Below are 18,599 nucleotides of genomic sequence, written 5' to 3' on the forward strand. Positions count from 1 at the left end.
CCACACTATGAAATTGCTCTAACTTTTTAACCGTTGGGTAGAATTTAATGAAAATTTGGGTGGATTTAGTTCATAGTGCATGTCGATGAATAGATCAAAATCCCCATCCACTATCCCCCCGTTGATACTATTTGGAGCTGTGGATCCTATTCTGTAACCACGGTGTGATATGGTTACCAAACCACCAATACTGATAACACCGGCGAATAGTGTAGAAGTAGCAGGAGGAATGCACTTTTTTGAAGTCGATACCCGCCAATGTAAACTTTAGTTTAATATAGTAAGAGGGCGATCAATAGGCAGATCGATAGGTGGCCAGGGACCAAAATTGTATTTTTGTTTTTAAGCGAATAAATGTAGTGTAGTGTGTTGTTAATAAAGTGTTTTATGTCTGTAAAGTGATAATTTGATTAGTGCAATAAACGGTTTGTGTCGTGTTGTGCCAAAAGGAAACCTTTCACTTACTCGTGCCGAAGAAAAGGCTACCCAATAGGAAGAACCAGTCCCCAGGTACAACAGTGCATTATTTACATCCTGCAAGTTAAAGTCCTGTGATCAAAACTCGCGGAAATGGAGTCGAAATATGTAACAGCTCGCGCGTGATAAAATCTTGCGCATTCATTACGAGGACAAGGATCTCTCGCATCGTTCCATCGATGCAGAGCAGAACAAGTCCGCCAAAACCCGTGCCAGGAAGTTGTACCTCAACATGCTGACGAAAGTTGAAGCTGCATCATGGACGACGAAACACATGTGTAGGCCGACTTCAAACAGATCCCCGGCAACCTGTTTTTCACGGCCAAGGATAAGTTCAGCGTTCCGGAGCATGTACGCACTCAGAAGATGTCGAAATTTGCGAAGAAATTCCTGGTTTGGCAAGCTATCTGCACATGCGGGAAGCGGAATCCACCTTTCGTGACCCAGGACACGATGAACGGACAGGCGTACATGAAAGAGTGCCTCCAGAAGCGGCTGCTTCCTCTCCTGAAGGCCCACAACGTCCCAACAATCTTCTGGCCGGATTTGGCCTCATGCCACTACTCCAAGGACGTGCTGAAGTGGACAATAAGGTCAATTTCGTGCCGAAAATGTTCAACCCTCCCAACACTCCGGAGCTCCGCCCCATCGAGAAGTACTGGGCGATTATGAAGCAGCACCTTCTTAAACGACCTAAGGTAGTGAAGGCAGTCGAGGAACTGAAGAAAGTATGGGTTTACATGCAAAAAACGGTTGATTCACAGGTTGTGCAGAATCTTATGGCCGGGGTTAAGGCCAAGGTGCGGGTATTTGCATATGGACTGTAAATAAAATACGAGTAAAATGGTAAAATGGGATTGGGGGAAGGAATGTTAGTGTATAATCTTTGCTATTTGGAGACCGTGTTTGCCTCTGCATCTCCACAAAGGTTGCTGGGAGGGAAGTTTGTTAATGGGGAGGATCGTTGGGTCGCAGGATTCACTTTGATAAGCGATTGGACCATGATAAATAATTATTTGTGAGATATAAATATGCTTGTATGCAAATATAATATTCTCATTTGATATGAACAATATCTATGTAGAGAAAAATTATGCCGACACTTGAGGTGACCAACCAACAAAGTGTGTTGAATAAAGTGAACCTTTTGCAAGTCTACACTTGTAGTGTCGAACCATTCAAAGTTTTTTTTTTAATTACAAAAATAAAGGTGAAAAGAAAAAGATGTTTTGAAAAAAAAAATTAGACATAAATAATTTATGAATCAGAGTTTATGTCGACAATCACAGTGACGAACCTTTCATAGTTTATTGAAAAATCATATTTACGTCTCACCGTTGTAACGATTGAAGGTGCAGTCATACATATTTTATAGATTAGAAATAGTAGCATGAAACGAGCTCATCAATTGATCCGTCATCCTTGAGCAGCAACAATCCACTTTCAGCTTCACTCGTTTGCTCGGCGTTTCTGATCTATAAAATATGTATGACTGCACCTTTAATCGTTACAACGGTGAAACGTAAATATGACTTTTCAACAAACTATGAAAGGTTCGTCACTGTGAGTGTCGACATAAAATCTGAATCATAAATTATTAATGTCTAATTTAGTTTTCAAAACACCTTTTTCCTTTTACCTTTATTTTTGTAATTAAAAAAACTTTGAATGGTTTGACACTACGAGTGTACACGGAGACGGAATTCAACTCAATTTTGGGTTGTTTCAACGCAATTCCGTAGTTGAGCCCGATAACTCAATTTTGGCTAAATTTCCAAAGTCCCCACTAGGTAGTTTGGCTTTAATTCCATTAGAAAAATATACTCAATTTTGGGTTGATTTAACGCAAAATTGAGTTCTTTCGACCCAAACATAAGAAAAGTAGCATTTACCCAAATTTAACTTATTGGGCCAAAGTACCCCCATTGGGTAGATGCATCTCTCTCTATTTTTGACAACATTCGTGTGGGAGAAAGAGAAAACCGAGAGATTTTGGGTTGAAACTATAATCGATATACTTAATTTTGGGTAAAGTAAACTCAAAAATTAGGTAAAAATATTTCTCTGTGTAGACTTGCAAAAGGTTCACTTTATTCAACAAACTTTGAAAGGTTCGTCACGTTAAGTGTCGGCATAATTTTTCACTACATAGATATTGTTCATATCAAATGAAAATATTATATTTACATATAAGCATGTTTATATCTCACCAATAATTATTTATCATGGCCTAATCGCTTATCAAAGTGAATCCTGTGATCCAACGATCCTCCCCATTAACAAACATCCCTCCCAGTAACCTGTGGAGATACAGAGGCAAACACGGTCTCCAAATAGCAAAGGTTACACACTAACATTCCTTCTCCCAATCCCCCCTGACTGCAAGGACGTGGCCGGCGCCGTTATTGACCATGTATAAATAGAGGCACTGAATTATGCACACTGAAGAAGATTATGGCCTATCCCAGCCGATCTTCTAGTTGAGTCTTTGTGCATTTTCACTGACTTCGGTCAATCACGGAATAGCAACCATTGATATGTGTAGTCAGTCTAAGCTAAGCTAAGCTAAGCTAAGCTAATACAAATAGCTTGTAAAATCTAATACGATAAGAATTTTGGAGATTTTGGCATAGTCTCCATGATTTTGTAAAACAAATAAATGAATATTGTTTGACCACACCACACTGTGAGGTCCAAATATCAACAATAGAAAAACAAGTCTTCTTAAGTGATTAATCTATCTTTGTTGGAAGAGTTATGAAATATTTTTGTTTGAAGAGTATTGACGGATTTTATGGAGCAGACAATTTTGAGAAATTGAAGAAGAAAAAACGAGAATAAATCATAGTAATGGACAATTTGGATATCCCCGAACTGAATGGCAATGGGCTCTCAACATGATAAAAAAGCGTTTATTTTAAGAGCTTCGACAAATATCCTCTTCAAAGCCTGTACCAGGTGACCAGTTGTGTGTGATGACCGGAATCAATTGAAAATAATGCTTGTAGATATTGGATGTCTTTTTCTTCATAAAAGGCACAGGTTCCATACTATGTATCCGAACGAAAAACTAGTATGAACAATCCAACTCCATTTTAGCACATCAAGCATTGAGAGTTTGCAGTTTTAGGCAGTGATGGAAAGTGGCGAACATTTCTGCTGAACTGGAACAAAAACCAAACCAAATTTGTCTGTTTGAGAGTCTGTCGCCGTCACGTTTAATATGCGTTGGTTCACACTTGTGAGCTGTTCGCATCACGAGAACTTTTCTACAACAGGTTAGCAATGGTACCCTATGAAATAATCGATTTTCTCAATCAATCCACGATGGCGAGTGAAATCAACACAAACATAATTTTTTGTACGACGAAAAAACATTTTCAATCGTTGTTTTTTTTCATACTCATTATTTAAAAAATATGAGTATTATTTGGAGTGGATAAATCTGGTGGCCTTCTCGGATTTTGACATTATCTTAATTTTGAGTAGTAGAATGACTTTTTCACCTTGTATTTGAAGGCTACTTTTTCCTGGCGTTACGTCCTTATTGCAGCAGAGCCTGCTTCTCAGCTAAGTTATAAAAATAGGTCATTAAACAGAAATGTTGTTTTATAACGCTCTTTTGATTCCAAATTGATTATTCGACATTTTTTCTTTCATTTATATGGTCTGAAACCGTCGATTGAAATGAACAACAATGTCTGTAGATCTTTTTCTGCACGCATTCCTAAAATAGTTCCACCTGAGCAATTCATCAGAAATCTACCAAGAATCTCCGGATTCCTGCAGAGATTTTTCCGTAAACTACTACAAAAAATCGCAAGTAATTTTCTTTTGAACTCTATTATAAGACTTAATACAGGAATATATTCAAAATTCTATGTAATTTCTGTTGCATGGAATATCGTCAAGAGACATTACTTCTAGTATTTTTTGTGACTCTATATATGTTCCAGAATTCTGTCAAGGATTCTTCCATCTCTCTGCTACGAAATAAATGAATAAAGGTTTTCAATGAAATACATCTAAATATTTCTTTACAAGTTTTTTTCAGGGATATATTCGTGAAAAAATATTTATTTCAGAAATTATTTTTTTTTGGTTTATATAAGAGTTTATCTACACACTTAGATTTTTTTTCACGAGCTCGGTTGTGCGAATCTTCGTTTTCTAATTTTAACCGAGACTCAGCTAACAAATTGTCCAGTTGCTTAGCAACGAAGCAACGATCCTGCCCTCATCGCCCGCCCCCGCAGGAGCAAGCGTAAAGGACGAGAAGGATCAAACTCAACTGAGTTTGGCAAAAACTTTGACAGTTTCATATCTGATTTTTGACAGATTTCTAGCAATATCCTTTGCGGAATGTTGATAATATTTTCAAATGCTATTTTATTTCTTATTGGACTCCAAGAATTGTTCAAAAAATTTATCAAGACGCTATGTTACGTAAACATGAAGTTTGAAGATCATCTTTTGAAAATTCAAGCGAAATATTCACGTTTGTAGCAAACCAATTGTTTTTCAGTGTTTCAGGGAGGAGGGAGCAATTGTTTCCATTGACTTAACCTGGTTACGCTCAGGGAAGAAGTTATAATTTCCCAAAATGTTTTTCGAAGGAAACATAAAATTGTCGGGATTTGCGGGTTCAACGATAAATGTGTGGGTACAGTTGTGTTCAGAATAATAATAGTGAAAGCCGATTTTCATACAAAATGCTCAACTTTGGTTGTAACTTTGTTTCCATATGAGCAATCGGCATGAAATTTTGACATTGAACTACAAATATACTCAATTTCATTATCACAAGATTTGAAAATTTTCACACTACCAGCTGAAAAGTTACGCCCAGGTGAAATTGCTCGAAATAATAGTAGTTTTTTTTTGTAAATTTTTGTTCAGCAACTAATTTGTTAAAAAATTGGCTTGTTATTATGGGGAAGAAGATTTTGTTCGCTCTAGACAGACCGTGACCGCCATTGTGTCTTTTTTTTTTCATGCAACTAAGAGTATAAAAATCTTTATAGACTGGCCTGTATTTGTTCATGCTCATGCCAGTGTAATTTTTGGCGCGGTGTGGGATCCACAAAGTGCCTTCTCCACTAAAAACACTCTGCTAATCCTCCGGAACCACCTTCCGGTATCACTTCGGAGGGGAGGCTAACGTGCTGAGCGCACCTCTTCAATTTGTTATTCTACATGCTGAGCCCTTCGGCTCCTGTTAGCAGTTTTAAAACCGTTTAACGTTGTGCCTCATGCTGAGCCCTTCGGCTCCTCACGTTAGTAATTTGTTAGTATCTACTAGTTAGTATCTACTAGTTTCGCCCATTGGCAACCCGTCAATTTGTTAGTACCCACATGCAACATTCTGAGCCCTTCGGCTCCAGTTTGTACACTACTCTGCACTCATTCAGAGCGCGTACTCACACAGTTACGACGACCCTCTCCTTTTCTTTGTTCAGCTGGTAGGATGCCGAGGTCGGTCCAACGATTCCAGTTGAGCATAACTTCCGGTTCGTAGGCGCCTCGACTACCCATTACCAGCGTCCCGACGTACTCTACTCGACTAGTCCCCGACGGTGGACCTAGTCTACACCGACGAAGAATTCCCCGGCGGTGAAAATTCTCCCGAGACCGATTCTTATTTTTCTACGTTTCGAGCCGACCGGAAGGGTGCCGAAGTCAGTCCAGCGATTCCGGTGGAGCCTAGCTTTCGGTTCAGTGGTGCTCCTACGACCCGGGACCGGTGCAACGCCGCGTCTACTCAGCTAGTCCCCGGCGGTGGATCTAGCCTACTCCGTCAGAGAGTTCCCCGGCAAAAGAATATCTCCCAAAACCGAGCAGCCATTCTTCCTTTTTCATGCGTTCACTCTAGCTAGCAGATCGTTGGTCGCTACGCCACTTCCTCTGAAGCTCGGTACCGTGCTATCGACAGCGTTCCAGATGCCATCTTCTCGGCACATCTCTTCGGCAACGTTATCGACAGTGACTCCTCGCATGTCCCTCCTCACTTCTTCGAACCTAGGACATTCTAAGACTACGTGCTCCGGTGTCTCCTCCACATTCTCGCACTCCGGGCAAAAAGGTGAAGAAGCATGTCCAAACCGATGCAGATACTTCCGGAAACAGCCGTGTCCGGACAGAAACTGCGTCAGATGGAAGTTCACTTCTCCATGCTTCCTATTAACCCACAGTGATACATTTGGAATTAGACGGTAAGTCCACCTTCCCTTCTCCGCGTTGTTCCACTCTTGCTGCCACTTAGCCAACGAGTTCGTTCTGACTAACCTTCTCACATTTCTGGTGCCTCTTCGCTCATAACACTCCACGTCCTCGGCCAGGGTGATGCAGATGGGCATCATGCCAGCGATCATTGGCGTAGGAACAGGGGGGGCCAGGGGGGCCTGGCCCCCTCCAGAACCATCCAGGCCCCCCCAGAATTTTTGATGATAATAAAATTCAAAAAATTAAAAACAAACAATTTAACATGCAGCAAAATCTTCTGAATCCAATGTACAAGACTCTTGTTATAGACAAACATTTCTTTAGTAGTTACATTATTTCATGTTGTAGAACACTATAGCGAGAAAACCTCGCTTGTCATATACAGCATCAGCGTGGTGGTTCTGACTTTGGTGAATCACGTGATAACCGAAAACTTATCTGTCCGGCTGTCGATCGATTGGTTACTGTTAGAACTAGCTTCTTGTTGTATGTGGTAAGCGCAATTTTTCGACATATCCATTGTAAAAAATACCGTGGTATTGAAAAATGGAAGTTTGATTCCAAAAACTCGTTTTTTTTTTAATAATCCAAATAATTTTGTTTCAGCATAGAGCAGCACTGCATTCTGATTTCTCATGAGTTTGGAGGATACCCTGCTCGAGGTGTGTGGTGATGATGATTACCCTTATGAGAATCCACTAAATAAATCCATACATTAACTTCAAGTCGTATAATGTCAGAAAAAATAATTGAAAAAATAGACAAAGTTACTATAGGAATTTCTCAGGCTATACATAGCGGGAATTCTTGTCGAAAAATAAGGCTTTACTTTCAAGGAATTTCGGCAGGGCCAAGTTTTCATGAAATGGATGGTAAAAATTTAACATGACGTGAAAAAATGTAACAAAATTGACCAGCGCTTTCCTTGATTTTGATTAAATTTTTTAAGTAGTTTTGCATGAATAAATTTGTTGCTTGAATTATATTTTTTCAAGAAACATTATTATTTCAAAAATTATTTGATTAATATTCAATAGATTTGTAGCACAATTTTTCAAAAAGCTTTTCGATATGCATTAAGGTACACCGAGGCAAGTTGAAACGGGTGGGATAATATGAAATGCCATGTTTTGAATATGATGCCAATAAATATCGGCAGATTTTTCTACCCTAAACGTTTGGACCATTTATTAACTTAATTTTTTGTTGTTAATATTTCTTATCATACTACCATTTCACTATGATACCTTTCCATTTGATCTTACACCAGCCATTTCAACTTGCCCCGGTGTACCTTATAAAATTTTAGTATAATCAAACACCTCAAGGAATATTTACTTTTTATTATCAAATTGATTTTGGAAAATGTTCCCGGATTTACCTTAAAAATGTTACTTAATCTTTCAAAAGTTCAGTTTTCGCTCGCAATTCCCTTAAAAAATCATTAATTCTGTCAAATCTAATACAGAGATATTTCGCTGAAAGTTCTATTACAAATTCTTCTTTTAATTGCTTTAAATAGTTTTACCAAAAATTTCATTACAAATTCTTCCGCAAATTTCATCAAAAGTCCTTAAGAAATATTTCCAAAAAATTGCACATATTGCGCCAAAATGTCTTATTTGTTTTCTTTTTTAGAAATTTTGGTTCAAATCCTCGGATAGTTCAAGAATTGGAAAAAAATGTCTTGCTCTCGAATATTTTGAGGAAATTTGTTGAAAACCCCCAGGAAAATTTTGCTTCCGAAATTAGCATAGCGGTAGAAGAGTCTGTGGCAAAATAACTGGGAAGGGGAAAATTTATGAAGATATTCATAAACAAATTTTGATTGATTTTCCTTAAACCACTTCTTTAGAAATTGGTTCTTGGTTTGATTTTTTGTGCGATAAGAAAGCTGAATTTCTAAAGGCTTTCTGGCAGAATTCTAGAAAACCGGAAACCAAGAAAGGGTAGCTTTTAAGGATAATTTCTAAAGAAGATTCTGGTGGACCTTTAGAATTTTGTTTTATTTGTTAATTCATTATAGAACTTTTTACTATCCTGTAATTTACCTGTAGAAAACATATTATAAACTATCATTCATTGTATCATTCCCCACCTATTGTTCGACTTGCTTCAACATTTTGTTGTTTCTCCATCCTTCGCATAACGCTTTGAGGAACCTCATACAAAAATCTGTCCATACTCCAAAAAGCAACGTTTTAAAGAATCTAAAAGAGTTAATATTATACAAGTTTTGAAAAATTACACAGTTTTTATGCGTATGGTTTCTGATTCCTGAAAATCCATTAGGAATTCCTCAACAATAATAAAACCGATAATAAAACCTTCAAAATAGTTTGTTTGGAAATTATAGAGGTAGGAAAAAATTGTTTCTACGTCAATATGTTTACCATAGTATCATGAATCCTTTAAGTTCATACTAAATATTATATCAAATTCTAGTTACAAATACTTTCAGTAAAAATTCCATACGATTTAACACGAATCATTTTTTATTATAAAAGACGTCGAAAAAGAACACGATTTTATGTAGTAAATTCCTATAAGAACCTCTTAAGCTTTTCTGTGAGGTACATTGTTAACATGTTTCAGAAATTCTTAAATTATACGGCAGGAATTGAATGATTTTTTCCGAATTATATTTAAGCTGTAATTATTTCAAAACTTACTAACAAAGTTATTTCAAACCTTTTGTTTCTTTAGAAATCTGATGTGGAGTGCATCATAGAGGAATTCATAGAACAATCCCTAAAAATATTAAATTATTCCAGGAGTAGTTTTTGAACCAAAAAATTGAGAGTGTTTAAATTTTCATATGTTTTTTTTTATGGAAGAGTCCTGAGTTTTTATTCGCAAAAAATTGATTATTTCGAGAACCTGAAAGAATACTTGATGGAACTTCTGGATATTTTTTTAGAAGTATAAGAATGAATTGCAAGTGCTTAGTGAATCTGATGAAAAATTTCTTCCATTAAAAAATTTTTTTCGGATAAATCTACGAGATTAATTCTCTAAGAAATATCCAAACAAATAACTCGTGGATTTTTGATTATTTTCACGGAAAAGTTTTTGGAAGTATTGCTTAGTTAGGAATTTTTGAAAAAATAATAAACAAATAAAAATTTTCAAGAGACTTTTAAAGTAATGCGAGATGCTGCACCTTGATTTTAGATAAATCAAAAAATAATTATATGTAAAAAAATACAGATTTATTGCGGAAAGCTTCTCTGAGTAACCTTGAATAACATATTCCAATTAAATTTTTTTAAAGCGCTTATGACATTTTTGTGGAATATTACTAGGAATCCGATTTTTTAAGCAATTCGATAGAGATTCTTCGAAAAATTTTCTGATGAGATCAAAAAGTCTGAGAATGATTCTCTTGGGGAATCCCAGGACGAACTCAATGAAAACTAGTAAGGAGTTCTTGAAAAAAGCGCTGAAAAGTACGAACATAATTCATGAATAAATTCCTGTAGGAATTCTCAGAGGAAACTCTTCAAACCACATGATTTAATACCTGAAAAGATCAAAGAAGAAACACAGAAGACAATCCTTGTGAACTTTTTGCTAGAATTCTTTAAAGATTTTTGACTGGATACAACAAGAGTGAATCTTTTTCGTAGCGATAATTGAAATTTACAAATATCACTGATATGCCGCGAAATGAGACAAAATAACAAATAAATGTAATCGATACAAATCTGTAAAAACTACGAAATTTGTGAAAATCGTGATTATTGCGACCGGCATTACTTCTGTAAAACAAGTATTTGCTAGGCCCCCCCTAGGCCCCCTCCAGAAAAAAATCCTAGCTACGCCAATGCCAGCGATATCGCATACTGCCTCCGATGAAATCGTCCTATAGGCGCTCGCTACTTGTATGGCCATGAGTCAGAATGTGCTGTTCAACATCCTCCGATTACGCTTGGTTTTTACCGCTGAGGCCCAGACTGGGACTCCATACCTGAGAATAGAGACCGCTACACTCGCTAGGAGACGCCTTTTACTACTTCTCGGTCCTCCGACGTTCGGCATGATCCTCGCTATCGTGTTGACCGCCTTCGACGCCTTTTCGCAGGCGTAGTCCACGTGAGCGTGAAAGTTTTGACGGTCATCTACCATCACCCCCAGATGCTTCAAAGCACGTTTTGATGAAATGTCTTGTCTACCGATGTTGATTTCAGCCCTCTGAACAGCTTTGAGGTTGCTAACCAGCACTAGCTCCGTCTTATGATGAGCCAGCTGCAGTTTTGCTCCAGTCATCCACGCTTCAACCGTGTCAATCGCTTCCGTCGTCAGCATTTTGACCTCCTCCAACGTCTCGCCAGTCACCGTTAGAACGACATCATCTGCGAATCCAACGATTTCCACTCCGTTAGGTAGTTCCAGCATTATTTCTCCATCGTACATCGCGTTCCAAAGCGTTGGACCAAGGATTGAGCCTTGTGGCACTCCTGCCGTGATCCTGATCGACTTTTGACCCAACTCCGTTTCATATACCAGGACTCTGTTTTGGAAATAGCTTTTTAGCACACTGCACAAGTAGCCAGGAACTCGCATTCTATGCAGTGCTAAGGCTATAGCCTCCCAGCTGGCGCATTTGTTGAAAACATTTTTGACGTCAATCGTCACTACGGCGCAGAACCGATTGCCTCTCCTCTTCTGTTGGGATGCCTTCTCCGCATTCTGCACAACTGTCCGGATTGCATCCACCGTCGACACCCCTTTCCGGAATCCGAATTGTCTCTTCGATAAGCCACTCTCGCTCTCTGTGCATTGTGTCAGCCTTTTAAGGATGATCCTTTCCAGGAGCTTACCAAGTGTGTCCAGCAAGCATATAGGTCTATACGATGCTGGGTCCCCTGGTGGCTTCCCTGGTTTTGGCACCAACACCAGCTTCTGAACCTTCCAACTGTCTGGGAAACAGCCTTCATACAAGAGTTTCTGCAGCGTCGTCCTGAACAAATCCGGGAACGCTAATATCGCGGTTTTTAGTGCTACATTGGGGATCCCATCCGGACCGGGAGCCTTCTTCACCTTCAGACCCTTCGCCACTGCTAGTAGCTCTTCATTAGAGATTCGCACACCTCCGGGTTCTTCTTCCTCGTCTTCGTATGGCGTAGGCGGCCACACTATTGGGTCATGATGCGGAAACAGACCTTCCACAATAATCCTCAACTTGTCTGTGTTGGACGGTGCAATGCGTACCTCTGCCATTCGAACCTTGCGCTGTTACACACCTAGATCTACCTATGCGTATCTGCCGTACGCACACAAACACTTTTTATATTAACACTCACTGACAGTTCGCAACATATTTTAGTCTATAAACGTACGCGTCCGAAGTACCACGTATATTTTTAAGCACTTTTAATAAAGTTTCTGGTAATCGTATTCCGCGAGTTCAAACAATTTCCCCCGGGAATAGATCGCTTCCAAAATTCCGCACACGTTGTGTTTTTCCACTGGACTCCGGACTTTGCCTGCCGTCAGGTTATGGGCCCAGGTTGGAACGGATTCGATCTCGGGAAGATTCGATCGGGAAAAATCGAATGGCGTGTTTCGCTGACCCGTGGCGTCAGTGAGGTGAACTGCGAAGGACAATAGTGCCGGTCATTGACCGATTGAAAAGAACAGTGATTTGTGAAATTTGTGAATATGGGCGACGCTAAATTCGCCATTCCCAAGTTGAACGGTGCCAACTGGCACTCTTGGAAGGTGCGGGTTGAGATCCTGCTAGCCCGCGAAGATTTGTGGCATGTTGTTGAGGACGACATTCCTGCGGAAGAAGAAATGAGTGAGCAGTGGAAAAGTGAAGATCGCAAAGCGAGATCGACTATCATTCTCCTTCTGGAGGACGGGCAACTCTCGAAAGTGCGAAATTGCGTGCACGCGAAAGACGCATACAATGCGCTCAGAAACCACCATCAGAAGACGACCCGTTCGGTACGTGTATCGCTCCTGAAGAAGGTATGTTCCACCAATTTGTCGGATAACGGTGATGTCGAAAAACATCTTCAAGAGTTTGACGGCATTTTCGAACGCCTCGGGATGAGACTGGATAAAGATACGAAGATCTGTATGCTTCTTCGTAGTCTTCCTGCATGCTTCGACGGTTTGATTACGGCGCTCGATAGCCGTACAGACGACGATATTTCGCTAGAGGTAGTGAAATTGAAGCTGGTGGACGAATATAATCGACAATTGGAACGGAAAGGTGGCTCTACCAGAGTAGAGCGAGCGATGCGGTCGGATGTGCGGTATAGTGATGGCAGACCTGAAAAGGATACCCGTACTTGCCATTACTGCAAGAAGACAGGACACATTAAACGAAACTGTCGGAAGTTTTTGTCGACGCAGAAAAAGGACGGGAATTCTTCCCGCCAAGATTCGGACAGTTATCCGAAGGCAAAGACAGCGCACGGTGACGTCAGAGAAGTGGCGTTTACGGTTGGTGGTGAAAAATCTTCGAATTGGGTGATTGACAGTTGCGCCAGCTCACACATGTCCAACGACAAGGCTTTCTTCGGGTCGTTGCGTGAATTTTCTGGAGGATCCATCACGCTGGCCGACGGCCAGAAGACCAAAATTGCGGGTGAAGGTTCTGGTGTGATCCACGGTGTCGACGGTTCCGGAAAAGTGGCAAGAATTGAAGTGAACAATGCGAAGTATGTGCCTGGACTATCCACGAACTTGATCAGTGTTACAAAATTGGCCGAGAAGAACTTCCGTGTGAACTTTGATGTGAATGGCTGTGCTATTATCGGAAGACGTTGTGGTGGCCACCGGAAGTCGACACGGTGGATTATACTACCTGCGAATGGCGGAGGGCGCTATGGCTGCTTCGGAATCAGTGCACAAAGTGGATTGCAACACCAGTGGCACCGGCGGCTCGGCCATCGAGATTGGGCGGCTGCTGAGCGAATTCTTAAGGAAGAACTGGCTACTGGAATCAGAGTGAGTGATTGTGGACAGCGTGTGGTTTGCGAATGCGGCATGGAGGGCAAGTCAGCGAGGCTCCCATTTCCTCCGGTCGTAGATCGCAAATCGTCTCGTGTATTGGACATTGTCCACACTGATTTATGTGGTCCGATGGACATCGTTACACCAAGCGAAAATCGGTATGTGATGACGATCATCGATGACTACAGCCGGTTCGCGGTTACGTACCTGCTAAAGCAAAAGAACGAGGCAGCTGGCAACATCAAGGACTATGTGCGCTGGGTGAGCAATATTTTTGGGCGCAAACCCCGTGTTGTGCGCTCCGATGGAGGGGGAGAGTTTGACAACCGTGAACTCCGAGCGTAGAAATCGGAGGGAATTCAACCCCAGTTTACGACCCCTTACTCCCCTCAACAAAACGGCGTCGCCGAACGTAAAAATCGTTCCCTGGTAGAAATGGCGACGTGCATGCTGATAGACGCGGGTTTGGAGAAGCGCTACTGGGGCGAAGCGATGCTCACAGCCACTTATCTCCAAAATAGGCTGCCTTCCAGATCGATCCAGACAACACCATACCAGATGTGGTGGAACCGGAAGCCGGACTTAAGTCATCTTCGGGTTTTCGGGAGCCAGGCGTACGTACACGTGCCGGACACGAGGTGTAAGAAGCTAGACAGTAAAGCGACCAAGTTAACGTTCGTCGGATACGCCATGGAGCAGAAAGGCTACCGATTCGTCGATCTAGAGACGGATCAGGTGACCATCAGCCGTGATGCTTGTTTCATCGAGCTGGAGAACGGAACGTCGTCCGTGGAAGTTACGATCCCAAGAAGCAAGGAGCCAGAAGAAGAAATTAAGTTGTTACCGCTGAAGGAGAAGAAGGAAGAAAAGGACGATCCGTTTGAGGAGAGCATTTCCGCTCCGGAAGATTTGATCGAGACTGACGATGGTGATGAAGTTGGCGAGCCTGTTGCAAGTTTGACTGTTCGTAGATCGGAACGGTCAAATCGGGGTGCATTGCCGAAGCATTTCGACGTTTACGAACTGGACTACGTTGCAGACATTGCAGCGTGTGCAGTAGAAGAACCGGTTGGTGTGAAGGAAGCTCTAGCGGATCCGGTGTGGCGCAAAGCCATGGAAGAAGAATTGGAAGCTCATCGTATCAACGGAACATGGCAGTTGGTGAAGTTGCCCGAAGGAAGGAAGGTCATCGGATCGAGGTGGGTCTACAAAATGAAGAAAAACGAAGAAAACCGTGTAGTGAAATTCAAGGCCAGATTAGTAGCCCAAGGCTACGCGCAACGATACGGAGTCGATGTAGGTAAAGTGTTTGCCCCTGTTACTACTCAAGCAACATTCCGTACGTTCCTGTAGGTGGCGGCCAAACACAGCATGATCGTTCAACATCTTGACATCAAGACGGCCTACCTGCATGGGACGCTCGAGGAGGAAGTCTACATGCGTCAACCCCCAGGATACGTGAAGGCCGGAAACGAGGAGTTGGTGTGCAGGCTCCAGCGCAGCATCTACGGCTTGCGTCAGTCCGCTCGCTGCTGGAACAAGCGCCTGCATGAAGTGCTCGTGAAGAACGGATTCAAGGCCGCAGTTGCAGATCCCTGCCTCTACATTCGCGGCGCCGGCAAGACAAAAGTCCTGTTGCTGGTGTACGTAGACGATCTGCTCGTGGCTTCAACGAATGCGACCGAACTCAAGATAATCCAGGAGCAACTGAATGCGGAGTTCGAGCTAACCAACCTCGGGGAAGTGCGACATTTCCTTGGTGTTGAAGTACGACGTGAAGGCACAGTGTTTAAGATTGGTTCACGCAACTACATCGACGGATTGCTGCAGGCGCACGGAATGAACGAGGCGAAGCCCGCCAAATCACCAATGGATCCCGGGTATCTGAAACTGACCGACTCTGGAAAATCATTCGACGATCCGACGAGCTACCGCAGTCTTGTCGGTGGCTTGCTCTACCTGGCCGTTGTTGCTAGACCGGATATCGCAGCTTCCACTGCAATTTTGGGAAGAAGGTTCAGTGCACCGAGAGAAATCGATTGGACGGCAGCGAAGCGCGTACTGCGCTTCCTGAAGAAGACCCGAAGTTATCAGTTGCAGTTGGGAGGAGCTGTTGATCAACCGCTAGTCGGATTCTCCGACGCCGATTGGGCTGGTGATGCCGAAAGCCGCCGCTCTACTTCCGGAATGGTGTTCCAGTTTGGAGGCGGCACAATTTCGTGGGCAAGTCGTCGCCAGTCGTCCGTAACCCTTTCATCCATGGAGGCTGAATACGTCGCACTCAGCGCTTCGTGCCAAGAAGCGCTGTGGCTGCGACAGCTACTCCACGACTTCGGCGAAGATCAAGATGAACCAACAGTTATAATGGAGGACAACCAGGGGTGCTTGGCGTTTGTACGATCCGAACGGACCAGCCGTCGCTCCAAGCACATTGACACCCGTGAGCGATTCGTACAGGACTTGTGTGCGAAGAAGATGATCCAGCTCCAGTATTGCTCGACCGATCGTATGACCGCTGATATCATGACCAAGCCCCTTGGTCCGCTAAAGCATCAGGAGTTCTGCGAGCTTCTAGGACTGAAGTTTGCTGCAGAGATTCCGCATTGAGGGGGAGTGTTGGACGGTGCAATGCGTACCTCTGCCATTCGAACCTTGTGCTGTTACACTCCTAGATCTACCTATGCGTATCTGCCGTACGCACACAAACACTTTTTATATTAACACTCACTGACAGTTCGCAACATATTTTAGTCTATAAACGTACGCGTCCGAAGTACCACGTATATTTTTAACCACTTTTAATAAAGTTTCTGTTAATCGTATTCCGCGAGTTCAAACAATTTCCCCCGGGAATAGATCGCTTCCGAAATTCCGCACACGTTGTGTTTTTCCACTGGACTCCGGACTTTGCCTGCCGTCAGTCTGGACATGTTTCGACTGGTGTCGCCGGACCCTTAAACTTTGCCATCACAATACGGTAGGTGTTGCCCCAAGGGTTTTCTTCGGCTTCTCGACATTGCTCCTTGTAACAGATGGACTTGCTCCACTTAATCTCTTGTTTGAAAGCAGCTCTAGCTTCACGGAAAGCGATTCTTCGTTCCTCTCTCTCTACATCGGTTCTCGCTCTCTGGACGCGTCTTCTGGCTCGGAAGCATGCAGCACGGAGGGTACTAAGCGTCTCATTCCACCAGTACGCTGGGCGCCTTCGGTTCCTAGGCTCCAACTTTCTCGGCATCGATGCATCACAAGCCGTTGCTACCACTTCTGTCAACTCTTCTGCGTCAAGGTTCGCCCTGCTGTATGTTCGAAGCGCCTCAATAGACACCTCCTTGTCGAAGTCCTTTGTCTTCCACTTCCGCTCGTATGTCTGTGCGAGCTCATGTGTATAGTGGTTATCACGCCCAATGGTATGGGTGCCCTAGTGTAGATGTACTTGTGAACCTTAGAGGAAAACAATATGCACTCAGTCTCGAAAAACACCCAGAAACCGGGTGTAAATTTTTCAAATTGGGTAATATTTCCATATGCATGTTGATAAGTCTGGAAAGCGTGTGCCCGTTTCTTTGAGGAAAACAAAAACAAATTGTGTATGGCGAGCGTATGCTAGTCTACGTGTGTTCAAATGTGACTAAGCTCTATTGCAAAGGTGTCAGCAAAGAGACTATTTATGTCACAAGTTTGCTTCAGTTAGCAGGTTAGGCGTAAGGAAAGTCGTATTACTATGATTATGAAGAGGTCAATGTAAAAAAACGGTTAGTTTCCCATTGTTGGTTGTATTGTATGATAAAACCAAAATTTAGACTGAGAGAAAGATACACGGGATAATCAGTACCAACATAAAATAGAATAGAGGGGATCAACCTGGGATGTACCGTAAGACTTTTTGCATACAACATCGTAACGAAAACTTTTTAATTAAAAGTCTCCTTAATTATCAGTTGCGATAAGGTAAGGATTTTCTCTGATTTATTGAAAGTAATTAAGTATTTTATTATGAATGTGTTTATAGAAATCAGGTCACAAACTTTTTATTGTTACGATCAGAGATTTTGTTTAGTAATTTCCCAATAGTTTCCCAACTGAAACCACCAGCATTCCTCTCGGACATATCATCGATTGGCCTCGGTTACATTTGACAGCAGATTAAGTGGTGAAATCGAGCTACTGAAACGAAACTTATCAAAATCAAAGAAACATAAACATTTCCTGAAATGAAACCCTGAAACGAAAGCCGAAAAGCATTTCCGAAATACGTAATTTTTGTAACCATTCGAAATATACTATATGAAAACCATATTTTTCAAGCCCATCGATCTCATTATGTTAACAAACATTTTCAGTAGGTAAAAGTACAATATTCTCAATAGCGCAGAGAGATTAAGCTGAAACGAGACGGGAAATAGAGAAAAAAAATACCACCTTGCGTGATGCTCCACAGCTCGGACGAAGTAAAAACGCCCGTCGGTGCGATGAAGTCATACGAGAAGGCCTTACTGCTCCCTTTGGAAAATTTGCGTGAACTGTTGTGCGATTTTTCCCCCTGGTTTTCCTCATCGCTGCAGGGATGATATTGGTTTTGAAGGAATGACGGTGCACAAGAAGAGGTAAAAAACAAGCAAAAAGAGAAGAAAGAAAAAGAAAACGGAAATAAAGCACTCATCAGAAATCGATGGTTTTGAACACAGGTTGTTAGAGTGTAGAAAAACTAACTAAAATTTATCGGGTAATTTGCGGAAACGCCATTTCTATAAACTACCACAAAGAAAAAAAACACAAAGCTGAAGGGAGTGTACTGAACTGAACATCGAAGTAGCCTGGTTTTTCCGGGGCCTACTTCGATTGCGCTTGGTTTTCTCTACTGACTCTCGGTGTCTCGAAGAAAGGTATTATTTCCCGAACAGTAGTCCAGGAGTGAGCAGTGAAAAAATCGG

The 18,599-nt window shown here is 41.9% G+C and overlaps 1 protein-coding gene across 3 annotated transcripts in view; it reads right to left on the reverse strand.

Moving 5' to 3' along the window:
* Positions 1-17,652: 17,652 nt before the first annotated feature.
* The window catches only part of LOC5572033 (nuclear factor 1), an 87,621-nt gene continuing 86,674 nt past the window's right edge, over positions 17,653-18,599 (reverse strand). For all 3 annotated transcript variants that reach the window (XM_021838805.1, XM_021838802.1, XM_021838804.1), the window contains 2 exons: positions 18,088-18,224; positions 17,653-17,887 (listed from right to left, as the gene is read on the reverse strand). In XM_021838805.1, coding sequence (XP_021694497.1) covers positions 17,795-17,887; positions 18,088-18,224 — 230 coding nt within the window. In that variant the 3' untranslated portion in view covers positions 17,653-17,794. The remainder of the gene's footprint in view (positions 17,888-18,087; positions 18,225-18,599) is intronic.

This window comes from Aedes aegypti, chromosome 1 (genome assembly GCF_002204515.2).
Source record: "Aedes aegypti strain LVP_AGWG chromosome 1, AaegL5.0 Primary Assembly, whole genome shotgun sequence".
NCBI lineage: Eukaryota > Metazoa > Arthropoda > Insecta > Diptera > Culicidae > Aedes > Aedes aegypti.